The 13,634-nt window shown below is 44.0% G+C and overlaps 1 protein-coding gene across 6 annotated transcripts in view; it reads right to left on the minus strand.

Annotated features, from left to right (window-relative positions):
- Positions 1-13,634, minus strand: part of SETDB2 (SET domain bifurcated histone lysine methyltransferase 2) — a 28,255-nt gene continuing 14,621 nt past the window's right edge. For 3 of the 6 annotated variants that reach the window (XM_087949232.1, XM_087949230.1, XM_087949229.1), the window contains exons 10-14: positions 8,382-8,478; positions 7,236-7,522; positions 4,538-4,626; positions 2,424-3,316; positions 1-783 (exon numbers count right to left, since the gene is read on the minus strand). In XM_087949232.1, coding sequence (XP_087805358.1) covers positions 3,199-3,316; positions 4,538-4,626; positions 7,236-7,522; positions 8,382-8,478 — 591 coding nt within the window. In that variant the 3' untranslated portion in view covers positions 1-783; positions 2,424-3,198. The remainder of the gene's footprint in view (positions 784-2,423; positions 3,317-4,537; positions 4,627-7,235; positions 7,523-8,381; positions 8,479-13,634) is intronic. The other 3 variants (XM_087949234.1, XM_087949231.1, XM_087949233.1) reach the window with 3 other exon arrangements.

Here is a 13,634-nt window from a genome sequence, read left to right on the forward strand (position 1 = left end):
TTTTCAGAAAACCACATATAATTAGTTTATAGTTGAAGTATTGATGCATTACAAGTATGATTCCTATAATTCTATTTGCTTACTCTCCACTCTGTGTTCATTACACTCATTCATAAAAATAATTGTACACATTATTGTAATAATTAAGATTATTATCAACGTAAGCTTAATGAAAAGTTGGCTTCGGCATTCCAAAGGTTTTTCTAATGGTTAAAAGCCAAGAATAAGAATTGTAGTTAAAACTAAAATAGATGAATTCATGAGAGTTTGGTTTTCTCTTACATATAATCAAAACAGATATTTTTTTTTTTTTTACCAAATGGAAACAAAACCATAGACAAGATTTTTTAAATGTTTTTTTAGTATAAAAATATAAAACAGCTACACTCTAAATGTTCAAATTTCCTCATTTCACCTCCTAAACCTAAAATCTATTTTGTTGCTAGCAGCTGACCCAGTGATATATAGGATCTTGCTCTCTTAGGAATGTATTTTCTATGTAGTATTATTTTTAAAAAAGTACTCAAGAAATTAATAATCTGTTTGTTTGTTTCTCCAAAAGTAGTTACAGGAAATATGGACTCAAAGAAAATAGAGGTAAAATATGGCTAATGGAAAAAATTGAGTTTTCTTATTCTACCATACATTTTATGCTATTGATTCATTAATAATTGCCATAATCAACTAGGGGACTTCCATATGCTTTGCCATAAACATCCTATACAGGTAAGACTGCAACTTGCAACTGGTTGCTTATGATAGTCTCAGAGGGTGCTTTGTGGCCTGCAAGGCACTTTCAGCTCTTGTAAAACTCCCCCCTCCCCCTGTTCACATAATCATAATCTGGGTGCTTGGCAACCTGTTTTCACTTGTGACCAGTTGCCAACTGGTGTTTTCATGTGATCATCATCTTCTCTGCTGGCTTCCCCAGAAAATCAGTGGAGAAATTGACAGGGAAGGTTGAAAAGCTGCTGTCTGGAGACTCCTTCTCATCTCTGGGGCTGGTCAAATGAGCTGCCTGTGAAGGGATGCTGAATTCTTTTGGTGGGATGGAGAAATGGATAAGCTTAGTTTCTGCATCCCCACGCAAGTTCCCTTCTGTGCGTGGATAAAGGACATCCTCTTAAGGAGTGGGGAATTGGAGCTGAGAACCTGATTTGAGCTGTTTCTGCACCCCGTGGAAGGAGTTCCCAGAGGAGAGATGACTTTCTTCCATGGGGATGCAGAAACGGAGTTCAGATCGCAATAATTTGAGCTTCATTTCTGCAGCACGCAGGAGTTCCCTTCCATGCACAGAAGGGAGCTTATCTCGTTTGACAGGGTGGAGAAATGGAACTCAGGTCCTGAAGATCTGAGCACTGATTCTGCAGCCCACCAAATGCATTCCTCTCCGTGCACGGAGAGATGATATCCTTTGGCAAGCAGTGCTTTCAGCCCAGCACCTAGAGACGAGGGAGCAGAGGGACAAAGTGATAAAAAGTATGGGTGCTTCAAACAAGTCAGAGAGGTCCTGCATGGGCTGTGTGTTAGTGTCTCTCCCTCAAGGGCTGAAAATCATGCATGGATTTTAGAAGGGGCAGGTTTCAGCTCCTGAGTGGAACCTCCCAGGGTCTTCCCCCAACACCAAGGCACCCTGCACTCCTTACCTGGGACTCTGTCCACAATGACCACAAGCACAAGTGCCAAGATTGCAATTGTTGAGTGAAGCAATCATGTGATATCTCACTTAACAATGATCAAGATTCCAGGCTCAATTGTAGTTGGTAAGTTGAAGACCGCCTATATCTCCATGTAGGGAGACATATGGAAATTACAGGCATTTAAGGTTCATTGTGAGATGGACTTTTTAAATTATTTATTTCCTATCTTTGATTATTTTTACATATTATTCAAGGCAGCAAATGCAGATGACAAAGCATTGGACAATTTTCTATCTTCTTAATAGCAAATTAAAGATTATATCATGACTTGATCAGTGGAGATATTAATCCAATGTGTTATCTTAGCTGAGGTTGCAACATTTTTGAAGTTTGATGAACAAATGCCAATTGTTTTATTGGCACATCTAGAAGTCTGAAGGTGAAGAGAAGTAGAGGAATTAAAACCATTCTTACACAGGCTATACACTATCAAAAACCCATTGGAATACGCTTCTGATATAATTAAGAGATTTGTTTCTTTCTTAGCTGGGCAGAGCTTTTGGGACTTTGGCATACAAGTAAAGTGTAAAGTAAGAATGAAAGGAATTGCTGAATCAATACCCTATCACAGTAATCAAGTCATTAAATAGGTTACAGCACACAAATTGTGTACACAAGAATTGACTTACGATAAATATGTCCTACAACTAAGAAAGTGAAAGCTGTTAGGACTCTTGCAAAAATTGGTACTGAATGGTAAGCTTTAATATACATGAAAATGACTGAATATAGACTAATACATCATCTTAAAATAATATACATATAGTTAATTAAATACAATGAGTACATTTCAGATATTGTCTTTTAGTACCAGTTCTTGGTCCTAACCTTTCCTCAATTTTCAGTGTGCCTCTCCAAGCCAACTGGTCTTCTTGCTTATGAGGGTCCACAGGAATTTGGGTGGAAGGGGGAAAGCTGTATTGTACGATACGATTATAATTCACATGTGTGTGCTGCTATTACATACCTGTCAATCTTTTGTTATTCTACTAGATATTTTTATTACTACCATCTTTTCACGCAATAGCCAATAGGTTGCTAAAAAAATTCCATCTTTACAAATACAACTATAGGAAACTAGCTGCCTATTACTATATTAGTATGTTAGTCCATGTGAGTCAGTACTTCATACATTTGACTCAGTATTATGTATAGTATACTGGAAATTCTCTGCAGCAGATCTTAGACCTGACCTTGAAGAACTAGTGTATCTGGTTTACCAATTCCTTTTTGGTTGGTAAAGTTGAGATCCAAAAAAATAACTATGCAACTATCTCAAATCACTAAAAATTGAAATCCAAGGAAGCTGTTCAAAACCCAAAGCAGTGACGGAAATCTGCCCTAGACTGGAATGAGATGCTTCCATTAATACTTAATGCAGATAGTACACAGATGCCTTGATCCAAAAAGGCTGTGCCTATCAATTTTTTTTAAAAAAAAGTAGATTATTTGTGTGCTGCCCATTTTGTCAAGTTCTAGATTAATACATACAAAAACTCTACAAGATTTTTTTCCGGCACTTCAGACTCCCACACTGACAGGTAGTCTCCGCCTCAGGCATACTTCCAGCTTCATAACCATAATCCCATGTAAGTTCAGTTCCAGCTTTTACATGTCTGAAAAGCAAATATGCCACACAATTAGAATAATAGCAATAATCCATGAGGATTTATGCTTACTTTTATGAGTGCTTTCTGAAAAATAAGAGATGGGGCTTCAGACTGCCAATAAGGCAGCAACAATGTCTGCTCTTCACAACACTTACAGCTATCTTGGTGAGAAGAACTGTACACAGTACTCCAAATGCTATCTCACTAGTAAAGCAGTACTATCACTTCCCATGATCCTGATGCTATCCCTCTTCTTGATGCAACTTAGGACTACATGGTCCTTTTTGGCAGCTGCAGCACAGTGCTGGCTCATACTCAAGTGGTGTTTCACTAGGACACCCATTCTCTCTAAGTGCAGGATCTTACCTTCACTGAACTGCATTTTGTTTGCTATGGCCCAATGTTCAAATCTGTCAAGACCCCTCTTCTATCCTCCAAAGTGTTAGCAATTATCCCTGGCCTGTCATAGTAACATTACTAAATTTTAAAATTTAATTTAAAGATGACTAAATCTGAATATCTAGCAGACAGTGCTTAAGTAGCACTAATCAAGATTTCTGTTCTTAACAAGGTTAAAGAAACAAATGAAAGCACGGTTTACTTTACTAAAGTTTGCTCTGTCCCTGGAGATTATGCAGGAGAACATTAGCAAGAATGAAAAGCCAGGAAAATTATCTCTTCTGCAACTGTTACTGATTCTTAATAATGGTTTACAAACGCACTTTAAAACATGCTTTTCATCTCTGGTTTATAATTAATATTAACATTTAATAATATCTAAAAAGCTCAGAGCATTTACCCAAGATAAAAGCAGAAGTGTTTATATTACAAAGATAAACATTCTAAGATCAAGTAGCTATTCATCAATACACACATATACAGCCGCACACTCAAATTCCAAAATAACTTTCTTCATCAGTTCCTTGAAATATCAAGTTTTGTTTATAGTGCAGGCATAAAATCACTTATGCTATAAAAATAAGACACAATCATACAGCTGTATTTGCCTTTATATAAATGGGATAAAACTCTTGCTATTATGTTTTTCTCTTTAATATGGCTCAGCCATATCACCATTCCATTTTCTGCCTTCTGTATTGTTTAGTATAGATTTCTACTAAGATAACCACAGAACAAGTAGTTTTATAAAAAAAATTCTTAGTAGAAATCTGTTTTTGCTTACAGAATTATGCTTAGGATTTGTTAACAAAGATAAATATGCCAAACCTCTTTGTGAAGAATGCCACCCAGGGGAAGTTTCTATCGTGAGTCTCTACAAATACACTTTGTACAAAGAGATTAGGAGAGCAGCTGTGCTATAAAGAAAATAAATAACAGTTAAAGTAGAAGTAGAAGCACCTGTTTTCTTTTAATATATATTTTTGTACACATTTGGAATGTTTCTTTTGGCAGACATACTCTACTTATGGAGTCAGGTATGAATGCCTGGGCAAAACATTCTTTTCTGTAACATCATCATCAATGCAAAAATAACAAAAGAGGAAAATGGTTTTATAAAGGGGCAAAATCTGTGTATTTAGTATCAATATGTTATAAAACCATAGAGCTGTTTTTTGATATATTTTATATGCTATTTTTATTTATTTTGTTTTGCTTAAAAGTTGTTGTTAGCTCTAGACACTCTTGTAGGGCCCTTTCAAGCTTTGTGTTTCAAGAAACTACAGTAACACTCTTTTTTAAGGATTCTGATCATTAGCATCCTTATCAACTCCTCAGCCTTAATAGGATCAGGGATCAAACTGTTAAGAACACCAGTTACAGACCTGATACTCTGCCCTATCAAAAGCAGACAAGCCCTGCCTTTTACAGTGAATGGTTACACTTAAGATTCTTCTCTGAATTTTTTATGCTTATATTCTTCTCTTATCACCACAGAATAATCTTTAGTAGTCTCTATTTGATGAATATCCATGTCCTTTTTCTTTTTAATTGTTAAATTATACAAGAACTTTATAATTTTGTAGCTGATGCTGCTGACTTACTGGGTTAACAGATTAGTGACTCTTCCATTATCCATACTTCTTGGATGACTTTTCTAGCACCGAGTTCAACCAGACCAATAAAAGCAAAAGCAAAATTGCTCCAGAGGAAGCCAATGAGTAGAACAAACTTCAATGGCCAAAGGCTTCTATTCCAATAGTAACTAACACGATGAAGAATAAAAGGAGGGGAAGAGACCATAAACCTCATTTTAGGACTTATTCACACCAAGTCCCTTCCTCCATTTCAAACCCTAGCCTTTTTTTTGGCTCCACTCTTCAGCCCTATTTCCTTACAGTGGACATAGTGGCTTAGCAAAATATCATTAATTACACACTGAACATATTTATTTACCTCCTCATTTATTATCAACCACTTCTACATTTGGTTATACTTATCACTGGCATCTAAATGTAAGGCTAAAAAGGTTTTCCAGTATTTGCATGTGAATTATGAGGATGGAAAATGAGAACCCACATTGTTGGGGGCAATATGCTGACTCTGTAAACCACTTATAGAGGGCTGTAAAACACTGTGAAGCACTGGTAAGTCTACTGTTACTGCTATTTCAACACATAGCTAGCAAAACTGTAATGTTTTTCAAAATTAGCATAATATTAATTACGAAAAAGGTAACTCTTTAACTTGATCCATTTCAATTGGGATTCAGCCCCGAGTACGAGACTGTGATGAATGCACTTATGTATAATCTCTTGTGGAATTGGAATGGGGGTAGTACACCCATCCTTGCTGTTCTTGACCTCAGTGGATTTTGATACCATCAATCATAGACTCCTTTCTGGATCCCCTCTGGGAGATGGGAGTGAATAGCACAGTCCTGTGTTAAGGAAAAACTTGTGTTTTTCCTTCCAGGACCAGTTCGAATCACTTAGGGGTGGGTGGGTAAGGGAGGGTCCAGACCACAACCTCTACTTTTTGAATAGGTCTGAGTTCTCTCTCCCCTCTTGCTTAACATATACATGTAGCCACTGAGTGAGGTCATCTGATGTTTAGAGTGAGGTATCATCAGTATGTGAGAGCTAGACTGGTGTGACGGTTAAGGAACTGAGGAACTATTTTTCTGGTCTTGTCTTAGAAAAAGGGGTCACCCAAATGTATCTTAGGAAAGAAGTTGTGGTTCAACCCAAACAAGACTTAGGGGCTTTAAGGTTTTGAACCTAAGGATTTTCCATTTTTTATTCTGGATGAGGTGGCACTGCCTCAAACAGATAGGATGAGCAATTTGCTCACCTTCAGGTTGTGCATCTGTTGTGCCTGTTCCTGGATTGGGAGGCCTTGCTCAGTGTTATTCATTCCACAATAACCACCTGTCTGGACTACCACAATACTCACTACATCGGGCTGCCCCTGAAAAGCATTTGGAAGCTTCAACAGGTGCAGAATGCAGCTTCATGTACAGTAAACTGTGCTGACTACTTAGTGCACGTGAGCTGTATTAGTTGCCAATGTGCTTTTAGATACAATTCAAAGAGCTGGTTGTCACCTTTAAAAGCCTTCATGGCTTGGGACCGGGTTACTTAAGGAACCGTTTTCCCCAGTTGCTTCTACCTGACTGGCCAAGCAGGATGAGCATATTCCCGTCTGCCAGCTAAGAAATGTTGGTTGTCAGGGCCCAGAAGGTGAGCCTTCTCTGCTGCAGGGCCTACAGATCAGGGTGTCCCCATTCTTACTGGCCCTTTCATAAAGTTCTGAAATCCCAGGACCCTGAGTCTATGAAGGGACACATCTCCCAGTTGTGTTAGTGATAGCTGCATTTTTCTCGGCTACTGTGCATTTACATTTTTATAGTTGCAATTGTACGTTTTTAAACTTTCATTTTAAATATTGCTTGCTGCCCAAAGCTATTGGCTCAGATATGTGTCTATGTAAACTGGAACTAGAGAAGTAAAAAAACAAAACTTACATTAAGAAACCTGCCTACATTGCCTTCCCTTGTGGCATCCACCAAACAAGTATTTTCTTCATTCTTTGGGCATGTCTCAATTTCTGCTGCCTCCTTCATACAAGCAAGTTCCTGTCTGGTTCTCTGAGTTTTTCCCTTATGTTGTTTTTTCACTTCTTTGTCATCTTGCATAGGCAGTTTACTTTTCAAAACAGCATCGGAAAGGAGATTCTCTTTATGGCAGTCAGGGTTAGCTTCAGAATTTCTAGCGTTTGCCAATTTTTCACGTTCTCCTTGCAGGCTTGATTCTGTAAAGAACCACATCAAGATTAGCATTTGATTTAGGAACATCTCACAGTTACACCTTCCAGTATGTAATATAGATGCTCTGATTTAAATTTGCTAGACCAATTGATCAAAATATTATTTTTGTACCTGAAGCTCTATCAGATTCAGAGCACGATCATGGCCATACCCAAGTTTTCAGTATTTGGATCAAAAGGCAAAGCCACTGTGAATACTGTGCTTTATCTGTTGGCAGTTGCTTATAAGGAGTTGCACCTTTTCCATAGATAATGACAGGGTAATGTCATTGTGCTGTCTCTGCTTCCTGAATTCACATATACAAATTAAGGAAAAGGTACAACTCCTTCAAGGAGCTGCCAATAAATATAGAAAAGATGCCCATGTGGGATATGAAGTAAAATCTTTGATAATGGCTTATGCTCAGAAAAAAAACCTGCATCATAATTCTCATGCCACGCGTCACATAGCAGATCCCACATATGCCTGCTAAAAACATAAGACCCCATAGCAAGAAGTTAGCTTTGTGTTCTAGGCAGCTATAAATTCTGAACTATTCCAAACAAGTAAGATCATCACTGCTCAAAGCTCTTCAACTCAGAGTATCAGGGAGGTAATATTTGAGGTTATCTGTCTACCGAAGGTAAGAAACCATGGCAAAGGCTGAATATTATATTAATAGAATATTATAGTCTTTTCTGTGCTGGTAAGAATTTTTCATACTTTTACATTTCAGCATTATTTTTATGCAATTTTCTTTTGATTTTATTAACTATAGTGCTTTTAACTCCTTAATAGTGGTTTTGAGATATGCAATTTTATTTTAAAATTTGTTGAAAATGAAAAAAAATGGTGCAACTTTACGTTCATCTCCTTTTTTTGTTGCTGGAGTTATTCTTGTTGTTCCTGACACCTGACACAAAGAAATCTCATCTTCATCAGAGCTGGCATCAGTAATTCCCTTTGAAGAAAGAAATTAGTAAGAGTAGGCAAACTAGGAATTTTAATCCTGGATTTCTTTTGTTGGCTTCTCAAGGCTTTGAACTTTTTCTAGAAGCCACTTGGGTCTTGGATACAACAAACACATTTTCTGGTTTTCATACAGCACCACAGGACATGTTGGGCAAGGGTGAGGTAAGATAAATAAAAATTAACTCGAAGAGACTCTCTGATCTCCAATCAAACCCAAATATTTTACTTAGGCAGGATCAATCTGTGAAACAGAGTACTCCAGTACATCCTTCTTGGAAGGACAAATTGTAAAGTAGATTCAGCAAACAGTGGTATCCTAAAATAATCTCCTTTCTCAGGCTCTCTTACTTCTCCTAACTTCAAAGGTGCATGAAATGTTTCAAACTCAGAACTGTTCAAATGCAAAACAGCCTTTTCAAATTTGAACTGCACTAGTACAATTTCATTTGCCAGTTCAATGAAATGGGCGTTGGTTCTTACCTGACACGCCATTTCTCTGGAGCCGTGAGGATCATCCAGAGAGTGGGAGGTGCTTCAGTCTACGTCGTTGATGGCTGAGCTCAATCACTGAGGAACGCTCCGCCCTCCATCACGTGGCTCTCTTGCGTTCCCCAGTTTGCGTGAAGACGAAGGTGAAGAGAAGGACGTTGCTCTGCTCTCCCTATGCTAAATAGGTCACTGGCCGAAACAAGGCCCCACCAGACGGCAATTAAAGGGTGGGGCTGGATGATCCTCACGGCTCCAGAGAAATGGCGTGTCAGGTAAGAACCAACGCCCATTCTCCTGAGAGCCGTTCGGATCATCCAGAGAGTGGGACATACCAAAGCTTGGCTGTCCTACGGGAGGGACCCCGTCTGGTCCTGCAATCTCCGAGGTTCCCTGAAGACTCGCTGGAGGACTCGCCTACCAAACGAAGCCTCCGCCGAGGCAAAGGTGTCAATCTTATAGTGTCTAATGAAAGGAGAGGGGATGCCCAAGTGGCTGCCCGACAAATATCAGAAATTGGAGCCTGGGTGGCCCAAGCCGCCGAGGTGGCTGCACTTCTGGTGGAGTGTGCTGTGATCCCCTGGGTACCGGCAGTGCCTGGGACAAATAAGCCTTGGAAATGGTAGCCCTAATCCAGCGGCCGATGGTTGACGGGGACACTTTGTGGCCTAAGGATTTGGGCTGGAAGGAAAGGAAGAGAGATTCTGACCTCCGGAAGGGTTGGGTACGCTTAATGTAAATGCGTAGGGCCCGTCTTACGTCCAGTGAGTGCCAAAGCTTCTCCCTTTCCCGCGAGGGATTGGGACAGAAGTTCGGGAGTATGAGTTCTTGAGCCCTGTGAAAGGTCGAGTTAACCTTGGGCAGGAAGGTAGGGTCCGGTCGGAGGACCACCCTATCGGCATGAAATATGCAAAGGTCCTTCCTTACCGACAAGGCTGCTAACTCCGATATGCGGCGGGCCGAAGTAATAGCTACCAGGAATACCACTTTGAATGTGAGGAATTGGAGAGAGGCTTCCCTGAGAGGCTCAAAGGGTTGCTTAGTCAGAGACACCAGGACCTTGTTAAGGTCCCAGGTAGGGTATCGGTGTATGGTTGGGGGACACAGGTTGGTGGCCCCCCTGAGGAATGCCCGAATACGGGGGATGGTGGGAAAGGGAACCCAGGTTATCACAGTCAATGACTGTGGATAGCGCTGCGACCTGACGCCTTAGGGTGTTGGGGGAAAGCCCTTTCCTCAGGCCCTCTTGGAGGAACTCCAAGACCTGAGCTATGGAAGGTGACAGCGGGTTGATCTGGAGACCATGACACCACTCGCAGAATCCCTTCCAAGTGGCGTTGTATATGCGGGTTGTTGAAGGCCGCCTGGCGGCTAAAATGGTCTCAATAACTTGGTCGGAAAACCGTTCTTTCCTTAAGCGTTCCCGCTCAATCTCCAAACGGCTAACTGGAGCCACTGAGGGTCTGGGTGTTGAAGGGGCCCCTGGGAGAGGGATATCCTGGTCGGGGGGATTCTCCAGGGAGGGGCCACCGATAAGTTATGGAGGTCCGCAAACCAGGGGCGCCTGGGCCAGAAGGGTGCTACTAGAATCAGCTCTGCCCTCTCGGAGATGAGCTTCTGGAGAATTCTGGGAACCAGGGCTAGAGGCGGGAAGGCATAGAGGAGCCCTGTGGGCCAGGGGCAACGGAGGGCGTCGTGATTCTCGGCCCCGTGGGAGGGGTACCTGGAGAAAAACCTGGGGAGTTGCGTGTTGAGTGGGGAGGCGAAGAGGTCTACTAACGGGAGACCGAACATACTGGTCGCTTCCCTGAATAGTGACGGGTGGATGCGCCATTCGGACTGGTCCACCGTGGTCCTGCTTAGCCAATCCGCTTGGGTGTTTGAGTCCCCTGAGATGTGTTCGGCTCTGAGGGAAAGGAGATTGCGCTCTGCCCAACGGCAGAGGCGTTCGGCCTCCTCATCAAGCGGATGGACTGTGTGCCCCGACGGTTGACGTGAGCCTTGGCGGTGGCGTTGTCCGTGAGTATGAGGACATGCCACCCGCGTGCTTGGGGGAGGAAACTGCGCAGGGCCAGGAAGATGGCGTGGAGCTCCAGCCAGTTTATACTGCACCCCGTTCTACCTGAGACCATGTGCCCTGAGTTGAGAGCGAGAGGATGTGAGCGCCCCATCCGGACAGGCTGGCATCTGTGGTAAGGGTGAGGCGGTGGGGCTCCTTGATGAAGTGACCCTTGTTGATGGTGGGGCTGGTCCACCAGAGGAGAGATGTAAGGACTTTTGGAGGTACCTTGACTGTGGCCTTTGAGTTGCTTCTGCCGGTCCGCTGGAATGGGAGCAGGAACCATTGTAGGGGTCTAGCGTGTAAACGGGCCCATGGAACAATGGAGATACAAGAAACCATTTTACCCAGTAATTTGGACAATTCTAAAATTGTAACCTTCCTGGAGCGTCTGATATGCCTGACGGCTTCCTGGATACTAAGGAATCTCTCGGGGAGAGGAACACCTTACCCTGCACTGAGTCAATGACAGCCCCCAAGTGGGAGATCCTTGTAGATGGGGATAGTTGGCTCTTTTGCCAATTAACTAGGAAACCATGGTCTTGGAGGGCCGAGATAGTAACCCTGATGTCCCTCTCTGCTTGGGGTCTGGAGGGAGAGAGGATGAGGATGTCATCCAGGTAGCAATGGAGGCGGACCGGGAGATTCCTGAGATGAGCCGCCAGGGCCGCGAGGACCTTAGTGAAGGTCCTCGGGCAGAGGCTAGCCCAAAGGGAAGGGCGACATATTGGAAGTGGCGGTGGTTGTAGCAGAACCTGAGGAATTTGAAATGGGAGGGTCGGATTGGAATGTGGAGGTAGGCCTCGGAGAGGTCTATGGAGGATAGCCAGTCCCCTTGGCGGATACTGAGGAGGATGGACTGCAGGGTGTGCATCTTGAACCTGCGATAGACCAGATAACGGTTAAGGCATTTAAGGTCCAAGATGGCCCTCCATCCTCCGGAGGATTTGGGGACTACAAAAAGGTGGGAGTAGAACCCCTGCCCCGCTGGGAGGGTGGGACGGGTTGAATGGCCTGTATTTGGAGAAGATGATGGATTGCTGAATCCATTAGGTTGCGTTTGATGGGGTCCCTTGGGGGGATGCCAGAAAGAAGTCAGGGGGCGCTCTTGAATTCGAGCGTGAGGCCGAGTCTGATGGTATCACGGACCCAGGTATCAGAGGTGGAAGAGTCCCATCGGTCGGCAAAGTGCTTGAGGCGTCCGCCGATGGGAGGAGGGACGGGATCTATCTACGCCGGAAGGGCCTCCCTCCTGAGCCCCTGAAAGGGCGCCTGTAGCCGCTGCCCCTCCTGTTCCTATCGGCCGGATCGGTTCGATCCTGGGGCTGGAACGGTCGGGAGGAGGGGGTCTCGAGTACCTTGGCGGGAAGGGAGACTGGTAGAAAGGGCGGGAGGAGCCTCTCCGAAATGGCTGGGGGCTCTAGACTCTGACCTCCGAAACAGAGGAGGGAGAAATTTTCTCTTGCTCCGGGTTTCAGATAGCAAGGGGTCCAGAGCCGTGCCAAATAGTTTGTCCCCTTTTATGGGGGCAGTAGCCAGCTTAACTTTGTTTTTAACGTCCGCCTGCCAGTGTTTAAGCCAGAGCAGGCGGCGAGCAGTGACATGGGACGTTATTGCCCGGGCAGAGAACTTGACCGCATGGAAGGTGGCGTCAGCGGAAAATTCCGCCGCGGCCGTCAGTTTTGCTATGTCCTGGTGAGCCCTTGTGTTGGAGGGGGAACATGTTGCTTCAGTTGCCGAAGCCACCGGATCGAGGATCTGGTGAAGAAAGAAGCCGCAGTGGCTGATCTAATGGCCCAGGAGTCCGCTTGGTGAGCTCTACGTAGGGCGAGCTCGGACCTCTTGTCCTCGGGTTTCAGAGCCTCTAGGGGGTCACTGGGGAGGACGAGGAGGCCAACCCAACAATGGGCTCATCCACCTCGGGGGTGTTGAGTAAGTCACAGAAACTCGACTCGAGGTTAAAGAACCTCCTGTCCAGGCTGGATGGGGCGGGAGGGGCCCTAGTAGAATTCAGTTGATTTGAGACCAGGTCATGAAATAGGGGTGGAGCCGGGATTACCTCCGCCTCCACCACGGGTTGACTAAAGATGGTGTCCTCCTGACCTTCTGCCGGGGAGGGGAGAGCTGAGGAGGTTTGGACCGACAGGCCAGAGATGTTCCTGGCTTTGAATAAAAGGGATTTAAACATGTGGGGCTTGAACAGGCCCGCAACAGTGGGTTGGTCCGGGTGAGACCCTCATCCTCGGACATGTCCCCCTCCATAGGATCTACCTCCGATAGGGGCTCCTCTTGTTGCATAGACCCCCATTCCATTTCCTCTTCCCCCCAAATTGGTCTAGATACTCTATATCCTCCTCCGGGTCCCTTTCTGGGAGAGGACTGCCCCCTTGAGAAGGTACCTGACCACAAGTAGGGTCCGATCTAGGCGAGGACCTCACTGATGGTGGGTCGTGTTCGGGCGCCAGTGAGGGGGGAGTAGACCTGGACATCTATTGAAGGCCCTCTGCTATCCCCTGGCGAATGGCCCGTTCCATCAATGCCTGTATGTGCGCAGGGATCTCGGATGAGGGGCCTCCTCCTGGCGAAGACCAGCGGCCGTG

The sequence above is a fragment of the Notechis scutatus genome, chromosome 1 (genome assembly GCF_049901735.1).
Source record: "Notechis scutatus isolate UNSWTSFEM ecotype Mainland chromosome 1, rNotScu1.2, whole genome shotgun sequence".
NCBI lineage: Eukaryota > Metazoa > Chordata > Lepidosauria > Squamata > Elapidae > Notechis > Notechis scutatus.